Genomic DNA, 23,227 nt, shown 5'->3' with positions numbered 1-23,227 from the left:
CGTTGGCGATGTTTACTTACACGCCGCACCAGGTACTAATTTGTGCGTGCGTATGTTGATCTCCTATCGTTGCACCGGTACGAGGCCAAACCGTGCTAATCGCAGGTAGCGGGGGAAGGCCAACAAACTACGAACACACAAAGAGCAGTTCTAAAGTAATGAGCAGCAGCAGTGGAAACGACGACGACGACGATGATGGTGGTGGTGATGATGACGGCCGCGTTCCAGCCGGAGGAACGACGCCCATCAGTGACGGTCACGGTCCTGCGTGTAGGCAGGGAGAGAGAAGGTCGTGAGTCGCCCTGCTGCTGCTACTTCTGCGAGTTCCACCGTGAGCTGTATGCATGCACATTCACGTGTGTGTGTGTGTACGGCGTTCTGGCCTTCATAGGTGCTCGCTAATAGCACTTGGCCGCACAGTATGTTAAGGCTATACGGGGCGTCTTTGTCTTGTACTGCGTGGGGAGCGTTAGTGCAGTGGTTAGCGCTACGCTGTGCTACAAACCCGGCCGGCCCAATATCGATTCCTGCTCACGGTCAACACCAGTGACGATTGTCTGAACCCTTGCTGGGCCTCTCCTAGGTCGACTCAGCCTCAAATGAGTACCTGGTTCGGTGTTTCAACATCGGCACTGGGGAGACAAAGGCGGTCGGGCGTGGTGCTGGTCACCCACCCCCTCGTGTGCCGTGCCGGCTTTCATAGGTGTTCGCTAACAGCACTTTCCCCAACAGTCTGGTCAGGTTATAGGGGGGCCTTTGTTTTGTTTCTTTGTACCGCGTGTGATGCATTCATTCAATGTACGTGTATTGCGTGGTTGAGCGGTGGGACAGTGGTCAACAGAATCTCTTTTTTTTACTGGAGGAATCCGATGAGCTCTAAAGCTCTTCTTCAGATGCCCAGTAGGGGCACGGGGCAAGGACGTTACAAAAACAAAAAATACAAAAAGTACAAGAAAGGTCAACAAATCACCCAAACACAAACAAATATAACCCTAAACCATCCCCCACCTATCAGACAAAGCCCACTTAGGTATTAAGTTATTTTTTTCTAAAGCGAACCTGGCCACAAATGATAGCTCAACAAAATGGCCCATAATTTGAAAATTTATGGCAGCTAAATCATCGATATAATCTCAACGCATGTGTCTAAATGTGGAGGGAGAAACCGGAGGACCCGGATAAAAAAAATCCACGCGACCACGGGGAGAGAGACACGCAAACTCCCAATATACAGGCGTCGGGATCGAACCCACGACCTCCTGCATACCAACTCAAGTTCGATTCCTAGCCACAGCCAATGGTGTAACTCCACAGCGGACAGTGATATCCGAACCGGTGCTGCAATCCCAAGTGAGTAATTTGCAGCGACCGTAATTATCCATCGCCGGGATGCTCGGCATTGGCCAAGTGGCACTGAACGTGTTTTATTTGAATAGAGACCGGATGACTCGTAGCGTTCCAATGGAGACCACGGGAAGAACGTCCAACCCAAGGCCGTAGCCATGGAGTCAACATTGGGGGGGACCAAATTTTCCAGGGTGCTTGGGGGTCCCAACTAAAAAAAAAAATCTAAATTAGAAAAATAATTTCCTGCCTAAAATATTTAAAAATTCACTAAAACATGGGATGGACTTTTTTTTACTTACAATAATGTCTAATAGTGTATTTTATTACATTGCTCTGTTTTTACTTTTTTACTATTTCTTGTTTCATTGTATGTAATGGCAGAGATTAGGGATTAATAAAAAAAAAACAACCATAACCACAATCATACAAACATAAATCTATGCGTTGATTTATATGAAGACAAGTCCAGATATTGTGGCCAAGGTTTAGCAAATTCTTCTTTTTATTTACATAGCATAGCAATGAATTTTTTTATACCAAAATATTGGGGGGGGGGGGGGGAGATTTTGAGCATTTTTGAATATTGGGGGGGGGGGGGGGTGTGTCCCCAATATATATTAGAATTACGGCCTTGGTACAACGTCCGAGTCAGGCATCGAACCCAGCGCGCCTTGTTCTCGCTGTGTCGGCACGAGTGTTACTTTGCCACAAAAGATGTTGATGTCGCCTCCGACTGTGGACATGTCGCTGCGGCTCCCCCAGATGCACGTCCTGGGTGGCGTTCCATCTGGAGCTCTCCGCCGCCTCGCGACATCGCCGGCGGGGCAGGCGGTCGTGGCAGTGTCGGATTAAGCGAGTGCCGGGGCCTGTATGCGCATCTGTTATAAAGGGGCCCTACATTATTTTTTTACAACCGCATAAATATTAAAACACAAATGTTTAACTTGCATAGTAAAGTAATTCTAATTTGTTCATTTGATATACAGCCAGCTAATACGACAAATCGCTAACCTTAAACACACGGTCGTTCATAAAAGTTGAAGGCGGTATAGTACTATAGCAATAGAGCAAGTGCACAATCACTTTAACCGGAATTGATAGCTTGAAAGCATTTAGCTCGGGGCCCTTGAAAGTGCGGGGCCCGTAGCTACTACACGTGCAGCTACTACACGTGCAGCTACTACACGTGCAGCTACTACACGTGCAGCTACTACACGTGCAGCTACTACACGTGCAGCTACTACACGTGCAGCTACTACACATGTAGCAGCTGCACGTGCAGCTACTACACGTGCAGCTACTACACGTGCAGCTACTACACGTGCAGCTGCTACACGTGTAGCTACTACACGTGCAGCTACTGCACGTGCAGCTACTACACGTGCAGCTACTACACGTGCAGCTACTACACGTTCAGCTACTACACGTGCAGCTACTACACGTGTAGCAGCTGCATGTGCAGCTACTACACGTGCAGCTACTACACGTTCAGCTACTACACGTGCAGCTGCTACACGTGTAGCAGCTGCACGTGCAGCTACTACACGTGCAGCTACTACACGTTCAGCTACTACACGTGCAGCTACTACACGTGTAGCAGCTGCACGTGCAGCTACTACACGTGCAGCTACTACACGTTCAGCTACTACACGTGCAGCTGCTACACGTGCAGCTACTACACGTGCAGCTACTACACGTGCAGCTACTACACGTTCAGCTACTACACGTGCAGCTACTACACGTGTAGCAGCTGCACGTGCAGCTACTACACGTGCAGCTACTACACGTGCAGCTACTACACGCGCAGCTACTACACGCGCAGCTACTACACATGTAGCAGCTGCACGTGCAGCTACTACACGTGCAGCTACTACACGTGCAGCTACTACACGTGCAGCTACTGCACGTGCAGCTACTACACGTGCAGCTACTACACGTTCAGCTACTACACGTGCAGCTACTACACGTGTAGCAGCTGCACGTGCAGCTACTACACGTGCAGCTACTACACGTTCAGCTACTACACGTGCAGCTGCTACACGTGTAGCAGCTGCACGTGCAGCTACTACACGTGCAGCTACTACACGTGCAGCTACTACACGTGCAGCTACTGCACGTGCAGCTACTACACGTGCAGCTACTACACGTGCAGCTACTACACGTTCAGCTACTACACGTGCAGCTACTACACGTGCAGCTACTACACGTGCAGCTACTACACGTTCAGCTACTACACGTGCAGCTACTACACGTGCAGCTACTACACGTTCAGCTACTACACGTTCAGCTACTACACGTGTAGCAGCTGCACGTGCAGCTACTACACGTGCAGCTACTACACGTTCAGCTACTACACGTTCAGCTACTACACGTGCAGCTGCTACACGTGTAGCAGCTGCATGTGCAGCTACTACACGTGCAGCTACTACACGTGCAGCTACTACACGTGCAGCTACTGCACGTGCAGCTACTACACGTGCAGCTACTACACGTGCAGCTACTACACGTGCAGCTACTACACGTGCAGCTACTACACGTGCAGCTACTACACGTGTAGCAGCTGCACGTGCAGCTACTACACGTGCAGCTACTACACGTGCAGCTACTACACGTTCAGCTACTACACGTGCAGCTGCTACACGTGTAGCAGCTGCACGTGCAGCTACTACACGTGCAGCTACTACACGTGCAGCTACTACACGTGCAGCTACTACACGTGTAGCAGCTGCACGTGCAGCTACTACACGTGCAGCTACTACACGTGCAGCTACTACAAGTGCAGCTACTACACGTGCAGCTACTACACGTGCAGCTGCTACACGTGCAGCTACTGCACGTGTAGCTACTTTTGCTGCTAGGATAATCCGGCACTGCCGGCGGGGGAGGTGGTGGTGGTGGTGGTGTGCGGGTGGACGTGCGGCAGTGTTGTGAATGAGCAAGCGACGCAGTGCCGCACTGAATCCCCTGGGCGCCCGTGTTTCCTGTGGTGCAGGTGGTGGATCTTCGACAGGGGAGATGGCAGTGGTGACACCACCGCGCGCGCATAACCATATAGCAACAACATAATACACACACTCAGTGGGGTGACACACACTCAGTGGGGTGACACACACTCAGTGACACACACCCGTAGTATGCACGTAGGCGCTCATAAAATAAATCGGCGCACGCGTGGAATTGCTTACATACATGCAGATGGTTTGACGTGCACGCAATAAAACAACTACTTACAGAGCCAGAGATTTGGGGCGAGTGCTCTTAGTGTGGGCAGCCTCACGCCCGGCCGCCTTTGTCTCCCTGCAATGCCGATCCTTGCTGATGAGCAATCACAGAATGACGCGACCTGAACGAGCTATCTGGAGGCTATAGTCCAATGTTACTCACACATATGCAACACACACGAACACGAACTTAAACATTCCTAGAGGCGAACGCGCATCTCTACTCTGATTGATATTCACCATTTAAGCTGATTCTCATCCACTATCAAAGACACACAAAGACACACAAAGACAAAGATACCCCGTATAGCCTTGACAGACTGCTGGGGCAAGTGCTGTTAGCGAATAGCAACGATGAAGGCCGAAGCGGCACACGAGGGGGTGGTTGGCCAGCACCGCGTCCGGCCGCCTTTGTCTCCCCAGTAGTGATGTTTACACACCGCAACAGGTACTCATTTGAGGCTGAGTCGACGTAGCGGAGGCCCCAGGACCAGTTCAGATAATCGTCACTGGCGTTGACCGTGAGCGGGAATCGAACCCCGGTCGCCAGGTTCGTAGAGCGGGAATCGAACCCCGGTCGCCAGGTTCGTAGAGCAGCGCCCTAACCGCTGCACCACCGCTCCCCCCCCCACACACATTCGCACACACGTTCATACATACATCGGTAGATACACACACACGTACACACACAAATGAACACACATGCACGCACATGAACACACAAAACCACATCAACGCCATCAACACCGACGACGTCGACGATGATGATGATGATGGAGAAGGAGGCGCCGTCGGCTGTAGCGAGGATGGCATCCACCACACCATCTGTGACGTTTGACGGTAAGTGTCAATGTTACAGTCACGCCAGAGGTCAATTGCGAAATGAGACTCATCCCTGGTCTCGTGAGCTCTGCCCTGGTTAAAACAAAATGTACTTGTACCAATGTAACAGCATCTCTATGTATCCCTATGTGTATCTACAGGGCCTGCTCTACGTACGAACGAGTTTGGTTCCAGAGGTCTGTTCGTAAGTCGATTTGTTCGTTAGTCCAACTTTACTCCTGTCGATTCCAAACATGTTGTACGGCTTGTACACTAAACACGGGTGTAGATGCCATTGGTTCTTAACGTTCTGCAGATGTAGATGCCACTGGTTCTTCATGTTCTGCATATGTAGATGCCACTGGTTCTTCACGTTCTGCAGATCTAGATTCCACTGGTTCTTCATGTTCTGCAGATGTAGATGCGACTGGTTCTTAACGTTCTGCAGATGTAGATGCCACTGGTTCTTCATGTTCTGCAGATGTAGATACCACTGGTTCTTCATGTTCTGCAGATGTAGATGCCACTGGTTCTTAACATTCTGCAGATGTAGATGTCACTGATTCTTCACGTTCTGTAGTGTAGATGCCACTGGTTCTTCACGTTCTGCAGATGTAGATGCCACTGGTTCTTCACATTCTGCAGATGTAGATGCCACTGGTTCTTCAAGTTCTGCAGATGTAGATGCCACTGATTTTTCACGTTCTGTAGATGTAGATGCCACTGGTTCTTCAAGTTCTGCAGATGTAGATACCACTGGTTCTTCATGTTCTGCAGATGTAGATACCACTGGTTCTTCACGTTCTGCAGATCTAGATGCCACTGGTTCTTCGTGTTCTAGAGATGTAGATGCCACTGGTTCTTGATGTTCTGCAGATGTAGATGCCACTGGTTCTTCATGTTCTGCAGATGTAGATGCCACTGGTACTTCATGTTCTGCAGATGTAGATGCCACTGGTTCTGCACGTTCTGCAGATGTAGATGCCACTGGTTCTTCACGTTCTGCAGATGTAGATGCCACCACCGCCATCTATTGCACGGCGGTTGAACGTACGATTCTCGGTCCGTACAGCGGCAACTGGACGTACGGTCAGGTTTGTTCGTATCTCTGAAAGTTCCTTAGTCGAATGTTCATAAGTAGAGGAGTCCCTGCATATATTTATGGATGCCATGTATCTTTATGTGTATCTATGAGCCTTTGTGTACTGTATCTCTCTACATCTTTATTAATCTCTGCGAGTCTCTATGTGTATCTATGAGCCTCTACGTATCTCTCTATATCTCTACGGGTGTCTATGGATCTCCGTGAGTCTCTATGTGTATTTATGCGCCTCTACGTATCTGTCCGTGGGTGTCTACGGATGATCTCCGTGAGTCTCTATGTGTATCTATGCGCCTCTACGTATCTCTCTATATCTCTACGGGTGTCTATGGATCTCCGTGAGTCTCTATGTGTATTTATGCGCCTCTACGTATCTGTCCGTGGGTGTCTACGGATGATCTCCGTGAGTCTCTATGTGTATCTATGCGCCTCTACGTATCTGTCCGTGGGTGTCTACGGATGATCTCCGTGAGTCTCTATGTGTATCTATGCGCCTCTACGTATCTCTCTATATCTCTACGGGTGTCTATGGATCTCCGTGAGTCTCTATGTGTATTTATGCGCCTCTATGTATCTGTCCGTGGGTGTCTACGGATGATCTCCGTGAGTCTCTATGTGTATCTATGCGCCTCTACGTATCTGTCCGTGGGTGTCTACGGATGATCTCCGTGAGTCTCTATGTGTATCTATGCGCCTCTACGTATCTCTCTATATCTCTACGGGTGTCTATGGATCTCCGTGAGTCTCTATGTGTATCTATGCGCCTCTACGTATCTGTCTGTGGGTGTCTACGGATGATCTCCCTGAGTCTCCTCGATGAGTCCTCACAGCCGGCTAAACAAATTAAAATCGCAGGCGACCGCGGCGGCGGTGGCGGCGGCGACGAAGATGAAGCGGCCGCGGCGGCGGCGTCGCGGCCCGGGGCCGCGTCCCCGGACAGCGCGCGCACCGGCGGCAACCCCCTGCTGCGGGCCGTGCAGCTAGGCCGCCTGCGCCTCACGCGCCTGCTTCTCGACGGCGGCGCCTACGTCAACGAGAGCAACGACCGCGGCGAGACGCCGCTCATGGTGGCCTGCCTGACGCGGCACGCCGACGCGCAGAGCGCCAGCAAGGCCCGCATGGTGCGCTACCTCCTGGAGAAGAAGGCCGACCCCAACATTCAGGTGACGCCCCAAAACTTACCGGTGTGGTCCCTGGTGGCCTGGGGGGGAGGGGGGGCAGGGGCAGGGATGAGGGGGGGCCTTGCTCGGGGTCCCGAGAGGCCGGCGCGGATTTTCACTTGTAGTTGGCACGAGCGGGCGAAGTGGCGTCACCTTGGCGCTTCCGATCTCTCTCCGTGGGGCCAACAACGGTGCATCGTGCGATGACCGCTTGGGCAGAGTAATTCTCTCGAAGCCTGGCCGCTCAGATAGAGCGGTGCCGCCAAAGTTTTACTTCCACCGATCTTTGCTCCGACCCGGGGCCTCCGGGGACGTCTGCAGAGGTGGCGATCCGGAGCAGCTAAGCTGCTTGGGGGCGTTTCGCACCAATTCGACTCCCCCTCATTGTGAACACCCAGAGCCCCGTGGTGTACCGATTCGCACGCCCTCGCGTGGTACTCGCACACCAAATAGTTGAACAAAGTCGTGGGCCTCCCGCGGGTCAACTCGGCCCGTAATTGGTACTCGTTACGCCGTGCGAACGTCATCACCGAGGTGGCAAAAGGCGTCCCGGGCGCGGTGTCGGCCACCCGCGCAATTGCGTCCGGCCGTGTCCGGCCATCGTCCGCGCGGCCGCCGCTCGCTGACGGCGCTCGCCCCCGACAGTCCGCTCGAGTCCTCACTGGGGGGCGACCTCCGTCTCCGCGTGCCGCGCGTGCAGGACAAGTGCGGCCGCACGGCGCTCATGCACGCGTGCTGCGCCCGCGCCGGCGCCGAGGTGGCGTCCGCGCTGCTGGAGGGCGGCGCCGACCCCAGCGTGGAGGACCGCTCGGGCCGCTCGGCCCTCGTCTACGCCATCCACGCCGACGAGCCCAGCACGCTCAAGGTGCTGCACGCCCCTCCCCCGTCCCCACCCCCGTCCCCACCACGAGCGGCACCGCCAGGCGTTATACGATGCCCGCGTGCGTGCGTCAGAGGTCGCAATCGGGTGCCCGATACCCGTACCCTACCCGATACCCGGCTACCCGTACCGGGTACCACCCGTTTGCGACCCTGGTGCGGCCGGGTACGGGTACGTGTAGGCCGTGAGTCACTGGTGAGTAACCGTTTGTCACTCATTTCCCAACGTCTTGTCTCTTCTCACAATTCAAGTTCCTAGAATCAACCCACCCGCGCCTGCAACATGGCTTCATCCCAGAGGTCGCAATCGGCTACCCGTACCCTACCCGATATCCAGCCGGGTACGGGTAGCCGGGTATCGGGTAGGGTACGGGTACCCGTTTGCGACCCTGGTGCGGCCGGGTACGGGTAAGGAATCAAAACCCGTTTGCGACCTCTGGCGTGCGTGCACGCGTCTGTGTGCGTCTGTGTGCGAGGAGCGCCGGGTGGCTGAAACGAAGCGAGTTGGCACGGTACGGTGGTGCGGCTGGTGCATATGCCGGTCGTCTCAGTCGGTCAACCCACGGCACCTGCTGGGTCTGTCCCGTGACCTTCTGCCAGCGAGTTTTCGAGACTTCACTTGGCCTCAAAGTGCACCTGGCCTGGCACAGGCCCCATGGTGACGTCATCGCCACTTAGTGGCGAATGGCGGGTGTTATTGTTGGGGAGCGGTGGTGTAGCGGTTAGCGCGCTGCGCTACGAACCCGGCCACCAGAATTCGATTCCCGCTCACGGTCAACACCAGTGACGATTATCTGAACTCGTCCTGGGCCTCCCCTAGGTCGACTCATCCTCAAATGAGTACCTGGTGCGGTGTGTAAACATCGCCACTAGGGAGACAAAGGTGGCTGGGTGTGATGCTGGCGACCCACCCCCTCGTGTGCCATGCCGGCCTTCATAGGTGCTGCTTGCTCACAGCACTTGCCCCAACAGTCTGTTAAGGCTGTATGGGGGATCTTTGTTGCGTGGCCTTATAGAAGCAATATGACGTTTCGGGCAGTGGCCCTTCTTCACATACCTGATTGTAAATGTTTTACAACTCAGGGCTCCGGCATGGCCTTGCGGTAGCGCGCTCGCCACTGGTCGCAGCCGTTCTCGGTTCGAGTCGAGCGGCCGCCCCGATTAACACTGTGCTGCGCGCAGTGTGAACCGTACGAATGCGGCGCACCGGCGGCTACACAGAGGACGTTAAAGCTCCTGCGGCGTCATTCGCAAGGCGGAGGCCGCGTTACTGTACCGGCGTTAACGCTCCAAAAAATTGTCCAAATTTGAAAAATGTGACTGCAAATTACTCGGTTGGGATTCAGTAGCGATCATTGCCTCCTACAGCCAGCAAACACCCACAATAAATATTGTGTCAGAACGACAGACAACGGAGAGCATTTTTTGTTAAAAAAATGTTTTAACGAAATGTCGTTTTGCAATGCCAGTAATAGTTTCGTTGAAAAGTTATAGTTTGGAAGCAAGCAATCGTCAGTTTGAACAATGATCCAATGTCCGTACTTCTCCAAGCATTATTGCCGCTGTAACAGTTGGAAATATCAGAGAGCACATACGGGTGCCCGATTGGGCAATGCAAAGTCAGAGAGAGAGAGTGAGACTGCAGGCCATTCGCCATCCATCCAATAGCGGAGCCAGGATTTTCAGAGAGGGGGGGCAACCCCTCCAGCAATGAAAAATGATAGAGGAGTTGTTAGTAAGTAAGGACTTGTCCCTTGCTTTTTATTCACGGCGATGGCGCAGCCATCGATCGAGGGTCGAATTCGGACCGCATTGTGTGATCGGCATCGCGCTCAGGAAAGTTGTGTCCTGTATACGCAACTGCGCACAATTCTGTGAGTCACTTATAACTGCTTTGCTGTTACGTATTACCAATTATGGACTCAGACTATTGTCCTATCATCTCACAGAGTCCCTGGCACCTAATAATATGCTACACAGTGGCAGTGGGGGTCGCAAAATGACGATTTATTACTAATAAACCCCAATGATCCGATAATAATTACGGATTTCTATCGGATCATTGGGGGGGGCACGTGACACCCCCCCCCCCCACCCATACATCCATAAGGCAACACAATTTATTCGGGAATGCAAATCTCCGTTACACGCGGGATGCACTCCGAATGCGCCCGCGTGATTTCGAGGCCTTGAGGCCACGGCGTAGTCTCTTAACGTCCACCATCCCCGTACCCCCCCCCCCACCACCGCCTCGTGCGCAGGTGCTGCTGGACGCGTGCAAGGCGAAGGGCAAAGAGGTCATCATCATCAACGTGACGGAGAGGCTCTCGCTGCCCGGCGACAAGTCTGCGCCGCGCTACCTCAGCCTGCCGGGGCTGCCCGACGCGTCGTACGACGAGCGACCCGCCTGCGCCTCCCCCTCCGACGTCGAGCTCAGCACCAGCCCTTCGGCCGCCCACTCGCCAGCACCCGGCAAGACGGAGCTGCGACAGCCGCTCCGCTCGGAGGAGGCCACGGCGGCGGCCGTGGCTACGGCGAATGCGGTCGCGCCACCGCCGCCGTCGTCGCACGACGCCGACCCCTTCTTCAGCTTCACTCGCGGCGCGGCGTCCAACTCCGTCGGTTCCAGCGCCGGAGCCACCGGTACCGCCGGTTCCGGCCTAGCCCAAGAGACGCCGTCTCCGAGCCGGCGCCGAGTGGCGCCGCCGTGCAGGCGAGGAGGCGGAGGCGGGAGCGCCGGGCGCCTGTCCCAGCTCAAGCGCCTGCAGTCCGAGCCGTGGGGCCTCGTGGCGCCGTCGGCGCTCGTGAAAGCTGAGGACGGCGGCGATGGCGGAGGAGGGGACCAGCGGTCGCTCGACGGGCGGACGGGCGATGGTGCGAGGGCCGCCGGCGCTCACGCCGGCAACAGCCACTCGCCCGTAACGGCACGGCCCAAGCGCCCGCTGTCACGGCAGCAGAGCGTTGACGCGATGGTGTTGGCGTCGCCGTGCGACAAGGCCGGCGGCGTCACGCTTCTGCATCCTCAGCCACCGCCGTTGCACCATCACTACCAGCAGCAGCTGCAGCAGCACCAGCAGCTGGGGAGGAGGAACACGACGCCGGTTGATTGGGACGAGAGCCACGCTGGCGCTGGAGGTGCACACCGGCCTCAGCACGAGAGGGCCTCTCCCGGCGCTCTGCCGCCCCACGGCGCGCTCGGAGCCTCGCTGCGGTGAGCGTCGCCGAGCGCCGGCGAGCGTCGGAAGCTCGCGAAACGTCTGCCGCTACGGACGTCCGTCTGCCCCGGCGTGCTCGTTAGCACGGCGGACATCCAGCAGCGGATTGACGAAGGGGCTGAAAATGATCGATTCGTAGTTCATTGAGCGATTGCTTCATCGCAGAGCCAAAAGCCACTGGCGTCAGTCAAATACCTCTGGTTGGGAAACCGCACGTTAACACACACACACGCGTGCGCGCGCCCTGGAATTATGCAATCGTAGTAACCTCGAATCGTCATAATGTGTGTGTCGAGCCAGCGGGTGCTCGTCGTGTGCAATTGCACGCTGCGGGTTTGCAGCGCGGCCGCGAGATTTGAATCTCACGCCCCCTGGTGGGAATATATGGGGAATTTATCCCCCCCCCCCCCGGCCCCCCCCCCCCGCGACAAGCGACCAGTGTGGGTTGTCCGCCACCTTCAGGTTCGTGGTGACGATGACCTCGAGGTATTTAAGCGTGGGTACTTTCACCTTTTGAACAAAAATAAGCATTATAGCTCAGTGGGCTTTAGCTGGTAAAATGTAAAAAATTTTTTGTGAATTTCTTACGTTTACTATACTATGCTCATAGGATTCCTGTTCCAGATATAGATAAAGATTCTGATTGGGACCTTTCCTAAGACGCCTTCGCCAGCGTTGCAGAGTCGGCCGCAATCCCCCTCTCTCTTGCTCGAGGGGCTCCCGAGGGCTGCCCCAAGTGGAGATATAAATAAAGATTCTGATTGGAGAACGCTCGAAGTCTCTAACCGGCGTCGTTATTGACGAACGTCGCGTGCTGTTTCGTCGTCGTTGTTACGAATCTCATGGCACGACCGACGAACCTAAACTCGTAGTAAACTATTTTTTGGGGAATTTCACAAGCTAAGGCCCACTGAGCTATTGCAGCTCTTTTTTTAATCCTTTATATTAAGTTCACTTGCTTGCTTGCTTGCGCGCTTACGACCGTGCAAATCTTTCGGTCGTTTTTTAACCCACTTCCCGTGATCCAATCGAGCTGACATTTTGCACACAGAATCGTTGTGCACTTTTTAGGTAAAATTTTTTTTTTAATATTTAATTACCAATTGCTTAATGGTGGCAGGCAATCATCTGACCCATAGGTGGCAGCCATCTCAAGCCAGAGGACGAGAGGACTCTAGCCGCCCGTTTCAAAGACCAATGTGGGCTGGGTTGTGGCCCATTGAACACGCATATAAAGGATTTATAGTGAAAAACTTTGTTTTTACGGGTTAATTTTTTCAGAAGCGACCTCGTTATCAAAAATGAAAGCTCAATCGAAGTGGCTTATCATCGTCATCACGTGGAAATTTATAGCGGCAGCCGAATACTCTAAATGCGCGATGTCGATTTAAAATGTGGAGGGGAAAATCGGAGGGCCTGGAAAAAAAATCCACGGGGCCACGGGGAGAAAGAGAGAGAACACGGAAATTTCAAATATACAGCAGGCGTCAGGGTCGAACACACAACCTCTTGTATACCAGACGAGCTAGTTAACATCTCACCCGTGTGAGCGCATGCAATTTCAGCAGCATTGATTCAGTGCAAGCGAACTGCGGACCGATTTCGACATTCGCCGTCTCATCAGCAGAGCCAGGCTCACTCGAATCAGCGGCGGTGAACAGACGAGGCAGATAGCATCTCGCCACCGCCGTCCGTGACCGCCTGCGCCGTGGTTGCGTCCGCAGGGACCTGGTGCACCGGCGGCACCTCGGGGTGGCGGACCACCAGGAGCACGACGCCGAGACGCAGGCCCCGCCGGGGCCGGACTCGGCGCGCTGCCTGCTCGAGCGGCGCAAGCACAACACGTCGCCGCTCACGCTGCTCACCGGCTCGCGCGAGTCGCTGCACTCCGACAGCACCTCCCCGCTGCTACTCCGCAGGTACCTCGCCTCCGCCAACAGACAAAGATCCCACGCGACCAACATCACCACCACCACCCCTCCGCCCGTGCAGCCTTGAACAGACCGTTGGGGCAAGCACCGACGGCGAGTAGCGAGCGGCTGTGAAGGCCGGAACGGCACACGATGGGGTGGGTGGCCAGCAGCACGTCAGATCCGGCTTTTGTCTACCCGGCAACGATGTTTTTACGCACCGCATCAGGTATTCATTTGAGGCCGAGTCGACCTAGGGGAGGACGGGTTCAAATAATCGTCACTGGCGTTGACCGTGAGTGGAAATCGAACTCGGGTGGCCGGGTTCGTAGCGCAGCATGCGAACCACTGTTATTGTAACGTTATAAATTGTATGGCACATTTACATTTACGCAATCCCCCCCCCCCCGAAAATAGGTTTAATCGTGAATAATATTGGTCGCGAAAGCCTACATGTTAAATAATAATCATAATGCTACTGTAATCTATACCTCGATTTTCTTGGCTGGCTACTGGCTGGGCTCCTCTCCACCACCCCAACGATGACTCCGTCGTTAGTGGCGGCTACTCTGGGCCGTTGCCACCGAAGCTAGCTGGGGACGCGGGATATTCCGTGTAACGAATACACGTTGAGGAGTTAAAACGGCGGAAGAGGAGGAAGTTTGGGAGAAAACCCACGAGTTATGAGGGAGCAAGAACCTTCGCTTATCACGGTTGGCGACGTACGGTGCGAAAGAAGTTCAACAGACATACATACGTAAGTTCATGAAGGGGAGGGGTGGGGGTTTTAATTACCGCGAGCCTCGTCCGCGACTCCATCCTTCATCCGGTCGGCCCCGTCGGGCGGAGGAGGGTGCACGACACACGCGCCGACCGTCGCGCGTGGAACCGTCTCTCCGTCGCGCGCGCGCGCAGGCACCAGCACCCGCCGCTGGAGCGCCGCGGCTCGGGCACGCTGCTGCTCGACCGCATCTCCCAGACCCGGCCCGGCTTCCTGCCGCCCCTCAACGTCAACCCCCACCCGCCCATCCCGGACATCGGCGGCAGCAGCGGCAACATCCACGGCGGCAACGGCGCGGCGGGTTTCCCCGGGCCGAGCCGGGCGTCGGCGGGGAGAGCGTCGTCGCTGGCGCCCGGGATGGCCGCGCACGCCTCGCTGTGCCTCCCCGCTCGGCCCGTGGGCCTCTCGCTGGCCTCGTCCGCGTCGGCGTCCTCCCTGGCGTCGGCGTCGTCGTCGTCCGCGCCGCACTGCTCCCCGCGGCGCGGCGACGCGGGGGGCGGTGCGGCGCCGGCGGCCGAGGGTGGCGGTGCCGTTTTGGGGTCGCGTCAACCCAAGCGGCCCCTCGTGCGGCGCCACTCGATGCAGGTGGAGCAGATGAAGCAGCTCGGCGGCTTCGAAGGATTCTGCGCCAAGTGAGCGGGCCGGGGTGTCGCTCGGTTAACCGCGAGGCGCCACCGGTTAACCGCGAGACGCCATGGGTTAATATGGAAGTCGCTGCGTTAACCACGGTTCGCTTGGTTGACGATGATGGGTTTAAACGGAACTCACTGAGCAGCTAGATTTTTTTTGAAAACTATGATTTGCTCAATTAATCGCACTGCATTGGATTAACTGGAATTTACTCTTGACGGCACTTTGTATGGATCGATGACCTGGCATTCACGTGACTAACACCGGGAATTGCTCAATCAACCGTGACTTGCCAATTTGACGGAGCTCTACCCGATGCTGTATTAAGTTAAATAGTCTTGACTGTGCTTCACTTGATCAACCACAATTCACTCAATTTTTGCTCTAATTTTTCTTTTTAGTTAAACATCGCTCAGCTGACAGTGACCCACGTGAGCCAAGCTCTCCGCGCTTGGCTCGTTAACCTGCAATTCACTCGGTTATAAAGGGCACCTCCCTCGATTATCCGCGACTCACTCGCTCGGCTCAACCCGCGGGGTATCGTTGTAGGTCTGAGCGATCGCTGCTGCTGCTGCTGCTGGCGCTGTCTTGGGCATATGGCGCCCCGATGCTGTGAGTTTAATCCCAAACCATGGGGCCCACTCCGTCCCCATCATCATCATCATCCAGCATCGTGAACAATTTTTAAGGGTCTATAAATGAGCTGACCACTTTGTGGGAAGTGAACGGTGGTTGTCCCACGGCCAGCAACAAACAGTACCGTTTTAAAGTGTTAAAGATGAGAGTCTAGCACATTTCTTGAGTTGAACAAGGTTATTAGAAGAATTTGGGATAAAGAAGAGAGAGAGAGACGGTGGGAGGGTGATTCCAAAGTGCAGCGGTGCGAGGGAAGGAGCAGAAAGAAAAGTGAGGTGACCTGCAGTGTGGTGAGTGAGTGGGTGAGTGAGTGGGTGAGTGAGTGGGTGAGTGAGTGGGTGAGTGGGTGGGTGAGTGGGTGAGTGAGTCGTTATGAACCGCAGTATAGTGGGTGAGTGAGTGAATGAGTAAGTGAGTGAGTGGGTGAGTGAGTGAATGAGTGGATGAGTGAGTGTGTGGGTGGGTTAGTCGTTATGACCCGCAGTGTAGTGGGTGAGTGAGTGAATGAGTAAGTGAATGAGTGGGTGAGTGAGTGGGTGGGTGGGTGAGTCATTATGACCTGCAGTGTAGTGGGTGAGTGAGTGAATGAGTGGGTGAGTGAGTGGGTGGGTGGGTGAGTCGTTATGACCCGCAGTATAGTGGGTAAGTGAGTGAATGAGTAAGTGAGTGAGTGGGTGAGTGAGTGAGTGGGTGGGTGAGTGGGTGAGTGAGTGAGTTGTTGTGACCTGCAGTGTGGTGAGTGAGTGAGTGAGTGAATGAGTGAGTGGTTGTGACCCGAAGTGTGGTGGGTGAGTAAATGGGTGAGTGGTTGAGTGGGTGAGTTGTTGTGACCTGCAGTGTGGTGGGTGAGTGAGTGGGTGAGTGAGTGGGTGGGTGAGTGGGTGAGTGAGTGAGTTGTTGTGACCTGCAGTGTGGTGAGTGAGTGAGTGAATGAGTGAGTGGTTGTGACCCGAAGTGTGGTGGGTGAGTAAATGGGTGAGTGGTTGAGTGGGTGAGTTGTTGTGACCTGCAGTGTGGTGGGTGAGTGAGTGGGTGAGTGAGTGGGTGGGTGAGTGAGTGGGTGGGTGAGTGAGTGGGTGAGTGAGTGGGTCAGTGAGTGGTTGTGACCTGCGGTGTGTTAACCGAACGCAGTATGGATGAGACGAAACAGCCAGGCCGGCTCCCCAACATGGGTGGAGGAATCTGGTGCTGGAGTAACGTGGGATTTCCAAATTCAAAATCAGACGGCTGCCACTCATTACTCGACTTAGCAGGCAGACCCTCTGATTTCACACCAACACCAATAGCTGGCTATTGACTGGTGGGGTAAACTGTGGTGACCTTTATGGCGCGGGAGCACGTTGCACACTTACATACCCTTCATCGATCCACTGCTGGATTCGAACTTGCGACGTTGCAACTCGGTCGAGTGCTCCGACAACTGCAGACGGCCGAGTGATCACCGACAAAGTCCACGCTCCATCGCACGGCGAGATAGCCGGGGCTGTACGCTACGACGGCGGTGGCGACGTTGTCGTTGTGTAGTTATGAGGTCGTGCCCCTGATGTTGCGATCGGACCTAAGGGTTGATGGGCTGCCGGTGGCCACGTGTCACAAACCACAACGCCGTCGCTGCTGCTGCAGGGACCCTCTGCGGCAACTGCCTCTGTGTGGCACTCGGGCGCAGGATTAAGATTTTGTAGCCCCCCCCCCCCCCCCTGGGCTACAGGAACTGTGAGGGCCCCCTCTAATATTTTCAAAAGGGAAATAAGGTTAAAGAAAAATAACAATTTTTTTTTACAAGGCTAACGACAAATACAATTCGGCATTCACAAACGAAATCACTTTTCACTTAATCTCTGGAGGTCCTCCAGCTGGTGTAGGGCCCTGGGCTGCGGCCCCTAAAGCCCCGTGCCTTGATCTGGCCCTGGTGGCACCCACCGGCAAACGCGGGCGATGCTGCTGCTGCTGCGTTTTCTCCTCCAACCACCACCACCCCCAATTTTGAGTCACTCGCGAATAATTTCTCACTTTGCGCCGTGACGATGGCCGATTTTGTTTTTTCGGGCGCCGTCGCGGGATCTTGAACGTCCGCTGTGAAGCAGACGGCGAGCGCACGAAGCACGGCCGTCGTACACCCGGAGCGTTCAACGGGGTGGGGGGGGGGGGGGGTGAACAGAGGAGGTGGCCCCTAGGCTCCGAACGCATGCCAGCACCACGCGCTCCACTACACGTCGCCTGCGGCGGTCGCATCTCTTCATCTGGCGGTCGCCGCGCTGTCGAGATGCGCTTCTGCGGCCGTCTAGAACGCTCATTCGATTCCCACGTTAGGAATCCACCGGTTTCGTTTCTTTTACAACTGATTTTTTGTCACGTTCAGCTGTCCTTCGCCCCCTCCGCCGCACCTCCGATTAACACGGCATCTAATGTGTGCTGCGAAATAAGTTCAACATGTGTGCTCGTTTGTAGCTCTTTCGTTTGGCCAGATCTGCCTTTATATCTCGGTAAAGCAGACCTCTGGCACCAGCCTTGATCACCACCACACCGAATCCCAACCCCCTGGGGCGTGGCTCGGCACAGTTTGGTTCGCGGCCGCGAACGCCGACCGCGATGAACACGACTGGGACACGTCCACACTCAGGCGGCGGCGGCGGTGACGCCGTCGCACCGACCGGTATTACGCGCGGTGAACGTGCCCCTGGCCCTGCTTGGCCCCACCGCCCTCTGAGCCAGATCGAGACATCTTCCTTGTGAGAGGCCGGTTTGGTTCTGGCTCCGTGCGACGCTGGAATGGCTTCGTCTGTTGCCGGAGGTGGACAAAGCACTGCAGGAGCCTTCGTGGGGGGCCACGGATGGCTCCGGGGGCAGCCGCTTGAAATGCCACGTGTCACGAGGTCAGGACAAAGCCGACTTGTTATGACACAGTCGTGAGCAAATGCATCACGTTTGTTCGCAACTGATGTTCAATGTATTAAAATGCCCACCGCAATGGCTGCTCATATGCACACACCTCCAAACTTTTCCCCACATTAGTGTGGGCAAGGCTATAGGTATGATCATATTCTGTATTAATACAAATACAATATCAGTATATACATATATTGTGGTTTGGTATATATATAGTTATTGCACTTACATGCTATATTTTCAAACACCCGCTCTATATTTCACGACATATTTACAAATTAACTTCTGAGTTAAAGCACCATGTTGTAAATTCTATTGTGTTTGTTACAAATGTTATAATCATATCTCGGTGGCTGTGAAAACAAAACCTGGAGTGGATCGTACTGACAAAGTCTGGTGGTGGATCCTGGATTGCGTCATAGTATTTATATGTTATTCAGGCAGTACAGCAAGTGTGGACTAATTTATATCTGTCCCTTCTGTATTGGATAGAGCGTTGCGCCCTCACATGCAGCAGGCTTATCTCTGGGTGCTCGGGTTTGCCCCCGCATGTATAAACACTCATCATTAATCAGCTGAAAACATCTTCGTTCATAGATGACGCCAGAGCTCGGACAATTGCTGACTTCCAGCCTGGTCTGGTGGCTCCGTGGCGATCGTGAGAGAAGCAAATTTCACACGAACGATGCCATCGAAACAACAGTGAGTCCCATGGTTACGCAGAGGAGCGCCGCGTGGTATCGTCACGAATCTGGCACCACCACCGTGCCATTCGCCGCACAGCTTTTGTCGGACGAGCCACGATTTCAAGTTCACTTCGTTGGAATTTCTTGGAACGAAAAACAAATTCCCCGTTGAGCTGGGGGGGGCGGGGGTCCCCACCCGAGCGATCGGTTGTGCGCTTTGGTTGCAGCGCAACTTGAATGCCTCGGCAGGTGAACGTCTCTGCAACCAGTTGGCGAGGCAGTTGCGTGCACGACTCTCAAATTAACTCCAGATTTTGCTCGGCGATCTGCGTTGACTCCCCAAGTTTTGTTGAACTCGAGCTCGCCGAGAAATGAGGCCAACTTGAGTCCCACTACAGTCGTCTGCACATTGAAACGAGGTCCCTCACATGCACGTCCTTGTGACGAGCATAGGGGCGGTCCGTCCATAGAGGCGAATTAGGCGGTAGCCTCGGGCGCCAAGTAAGTGGGGGTGCCAAATTCGAGGATAAAAACAATACAAATGAAAAAAATACAAATGAAAAAAATATACAAATGAAAAAAATATACAAATACAAATAAAATTAAGGTACTCTTTGGTTCTTTCGGTAAAGTCACGTAGGTAGAAAAATAATCTAGTGATCTATTAATTTTCTATCTACGTGACTTTACCGAAAGAACAAAAGAGTATGGATTTCTGCAGTCATGAAAGCTTCAAATCAAGATAAAAATGAAGATGTCATTATTTCAATTCCCGTGCGCGTACAGATGGAATGTGAATTATAATTCGTTTCTCAACACTTGAGAATGTATTGGTTGGACAGACGCACGGACAAACCGAATGATTATGCCTGTTTAAAAAAAATACGCTTTAAAGACATGAAACAAAAAATACTGGCAAATTATTTCCCAATTTACCAAAAAACTCAGCCTAGATCCGCCCTCGGGGTGTCGATTGCATGGTTGGTCGACGGCGCCAGTTGCTGGCAGCTAAGCGCCAAGGCCGCCCCTGGACGACCAGTGCACACGCGGCATCACGATGGCGTACAGCTCATATGGTGACACGTTTCTCCAAATGAACACGATTTTTGTTTGCGCTTGAGCAATCAATCGCACAAGTGGCGGGGCAATGCTGCAAGGGTGCGGCCAGACGCGCTGTAGCCACAGAGCCCACACGCCGAAGTCGTCCTTCTAGCGTAACTGCCCACTCAGATGTGGACAAAGCGGTTGGATGGTTGAGCTAAGGTTAAACTCAACTTTTGAATGTACCAGGCAAGGCCAACCGAGCTGCTATATGGCCGCTTTTTCAGAAGCGATCTGGCCACAACTGATAAGCGTAACGCAGCGGCTTATCGTGTGGAAATGTGTAGCAGCAAAATACTCTTTAAGCGCATGCTGATTCTAAGTGTGGAGGGAAAAACTGGAGGACCCGGAGAAATATCCACGCGACCACGGGGAGAAAAAGACACGCAAACTCCAAATATACAGCAGGCGTCAGGGTCTGGATCGAACCCACGACCTCCTGCACACCAGGCGAGGTTGTCAAAGCGACTGTGAAGGAAGCCTGCTTCACTCTCGCGTGTAGCCGAGAGAGAGAGGCGAGAGGCGGGGTGAGCCTGTATTGTTTTACCGCACTGGGATTTGAGCTAACCTCTTGTGGCGTGCATCTGTAGCGCTCGCAGCGAACCGGGAATCATTCTGTCAGGCATGGCTGGTGTAGATGTCGGTGACGGTCTGTTTGAGTGTATATATTGTGTACAGGATTGCGGATGATGGGTTTAAAAAAAAACTGTGGTGTTATTCTAAATTTAATACAAATGCAACACAGACCCGTGTCCGCGCTTTGATTTAATTCGCGGTGCAAGAGGTGGTGGACGGTAAAGGTGCAGCCCTGAAATTGCCTGCTTGACGCCACTGCTGACAAGAGAGGGGCCTCCGCTATAGACGGAGCTCTGCAGGGTAAAGTTGATGTCCGATCCGGCGAAACCGGCGAATACCGCTCCAAAGCTGAGCACACACACACGTTGTTGAGCGCAGGACGTACATCATCACCCCATGCAGACTCTTCGAGATTGGAGTGATAAGTTCGGTAGAGTAAATACGGTAACTTTTTACAGGAGATGTAAATTTCACGTAGTAAACAAACGTAAAATACACGGAAACTAAAAATTCACAACACCTAAAATTAGGCAATGCAAGAATGTGCCAAAACAAATAAGCAATTTTAAATAATTACTCTGGTTCTTTCGGTAAAGTCATGTAGAAAGAAATAATAATAATCGAATACGACGTTTCGATTGCAACACAAGCAACCATCATCAGGTACGAATGAATGAGAAAAACAAACATAGTCAAATGATAATTGTTTTTTTACCCTTTTATCTGCCAACAAAACTGACACCTTTTTTTACAAGGAGTCATGTTTGCATTGACCACAATACCTGCAGTCGGAATGCAAACAAAAAACACAACTCTGATAATGTATGCACTGTCCTTGAAATGAATTGGTCCACACCCGAGACAGCTTTCTTTAGAGCCTAGTCTCACATGGTGTTGAACCAGATGACGCCAAAAGGCGCACAACTCAAGGACAATGCACCATCAGAGTATGAGAGCTCGGGGTAAGCATTTACACCATTGGAACCTTATTTGCCAGTAGCAAAATATGATAATTGGTTTTTATAGTCAACTCAGAAATACGATGCAATACAACAACAGAGAGTCGGCCAACACAGCAGTCAACACCCCACCTGGTTGATTACGTTCTTCCAAAGATTGCTAAATTTGAGAGACGAAACACAAACACACAGACACAAAGACAGACACACAAGCAGAGAGAGAGAGAACACACACAGAGACACGCAAAGACACACTTAAATAGAGAGAGGGGGGGAGAGTAATTCCTGCAGCCACAACAGCTTCGAATCTAGTTTGACCCACCTCTACGGGGAGGATTTCCGTGTTAGTTTCACACTTAACTTCTAATTGAGCAAACTTTGCGTTAACTGTGTGTTAACCGACTCTCTGTTGTTGCATTGCACTACACTTCCTACTTTTACAAAATTTGCTTTCTCCGTGCTTCTTTGTAAGTCTATTCTCCAGGGTCATCCGCCCGCTATGGGCAAGAAATCCACACAACTCTTTCATTGTTCTCTACCCCAAACCCAGTGGCGGCTCCTGCAAAATCTCTCAGGGGGGGCAAATGTCTGGATGATTGATAAGAATAAGGTCCACCCATGCAATGGATAAATTAACAGCTTAAGCATGTAAAGGCAACTTCACTTCTTTAATATTAATGAAAAATAAAGTGACTCTTAGAATACATCTTGTTTGTTTCTATACTCACTATTAAAACAAACCACTCAAGTTTATTTTATTAAAGATTCCACTAGGTGGCGACAAATTATATTGTTGGATGAAACGTGCTTACGTATGATGACGTAAGCACGTATGATGACGTAAGCACGTTAGGGCGAGCCCTTCCGGAAGCCATAGAGAATGCATTGCAGCGCCCCCGTTCGAAAAAAAACATCTTTGAATGTAAGTCTATGGGACCACTCGGGGCGATTCTTAGCCGGAGTGAAATCGCCAAAAAAGAGGCGGTACTCCACAGAACGTGACATGACGCTGATTGGACTATATCCAGAGGCACAGTGACGGCTAGCGTGACTCTGTGGTTGAATGACATTGGTGGTGCGTCGCCCAATCGCCCTAATGAAGAAACCGCCCCTGCCCAAACCCCTCCACCCCTCTGCCCCCCCCCCCTCTCTCTCTATTTAAGGCCTCGACACAGATGTTTCTTTCTGTCTGTGTGTCTGTGTCCTCTCTCTGCTTGTGTTGCTGTGTCTCCGTGTCTGTGTTTTGTCTCTCTCTCAAATTTAGCAATCTTTGGAAGAACGTAATCAACCAGGTAGGGTTTTGACAGTTGTGTTGG

General features: G+C 53.2%; 1 protein-coding gene across 1 annotated transcript; it reads left to right on the top strand.

Moving 5' to 3' along the window:
- Positions 1-5,329: 5,329 nt before the first annotated feature.
- LOC144734892 (ankyrin repeat domain-containing protein 34C-like) lies at positions 5,330-15,145 on the top strand. The gene is made up of 6 exons (XM_078617332.1): positions 5,330-5,414; positions 7,348-7,655; positions 8,353-8,517; positions 10,793-11,742; positions 13,471-13,665; positions 14,572-15,145. Exons 1-6 carry the CDS (start codon positions 5,330-5,332, stop codon positions 15,071-15,073), a joined length of 2,205 nt encoding a protein of 734 aa, XP_078473458.1. The 3' UTR covers positions 15,074-15,145.
- Positions 15,146-23,227: the final 8,082 nt, after the last annotated feature.

Source organism: Lampetra planeri, chromosome 53, assembly GCF_965212315.1.
Source record: "Lampetra planeri chromosome 53, kcLamPlan1.2.h2, whole genome shotgun sequence".
Classification (NCBI taxonomy): Eukaryota; Metazoa; Chordata; class Hyperoartia; order Petromyzontiformes; family Petromyzontidae; genus Lampetra; species Lampetra planeri.
The sequence above is the reverse complement of the archived record's forward strand: the minus strand, read 5'-3'. Positions and strand labels throughout refer to the sequence as shown.

What these genes read in the sequence shown, in the direction of transcription:
- LOC144734892 (XM_078617332.1), top strand. Translation starts at nt 5,330, where the DNA reads ATGATGATGATGATGGAGAAGGAGGCGCCGTCGGCTGTAGCGAGGATG. An exon ending in AGGCCGACCCCAACATTCAG is followed by an intron (nt 7,656 to 8,352) that starts GTGACGCCCCAA and finishes CCGCGCGTGCAG; the next exon opens with GACAAGTGCGGCCGCACGGC. An exon ending in TCCCCGCTGCTACTCCGCAG is followed by an intron (nt 13,666 to 14,571) that starts GTACCTCGCCTC and finishes GCGCGCGCGCAG; the next exon opens with GCACCAGCACCCGCCGCTGG.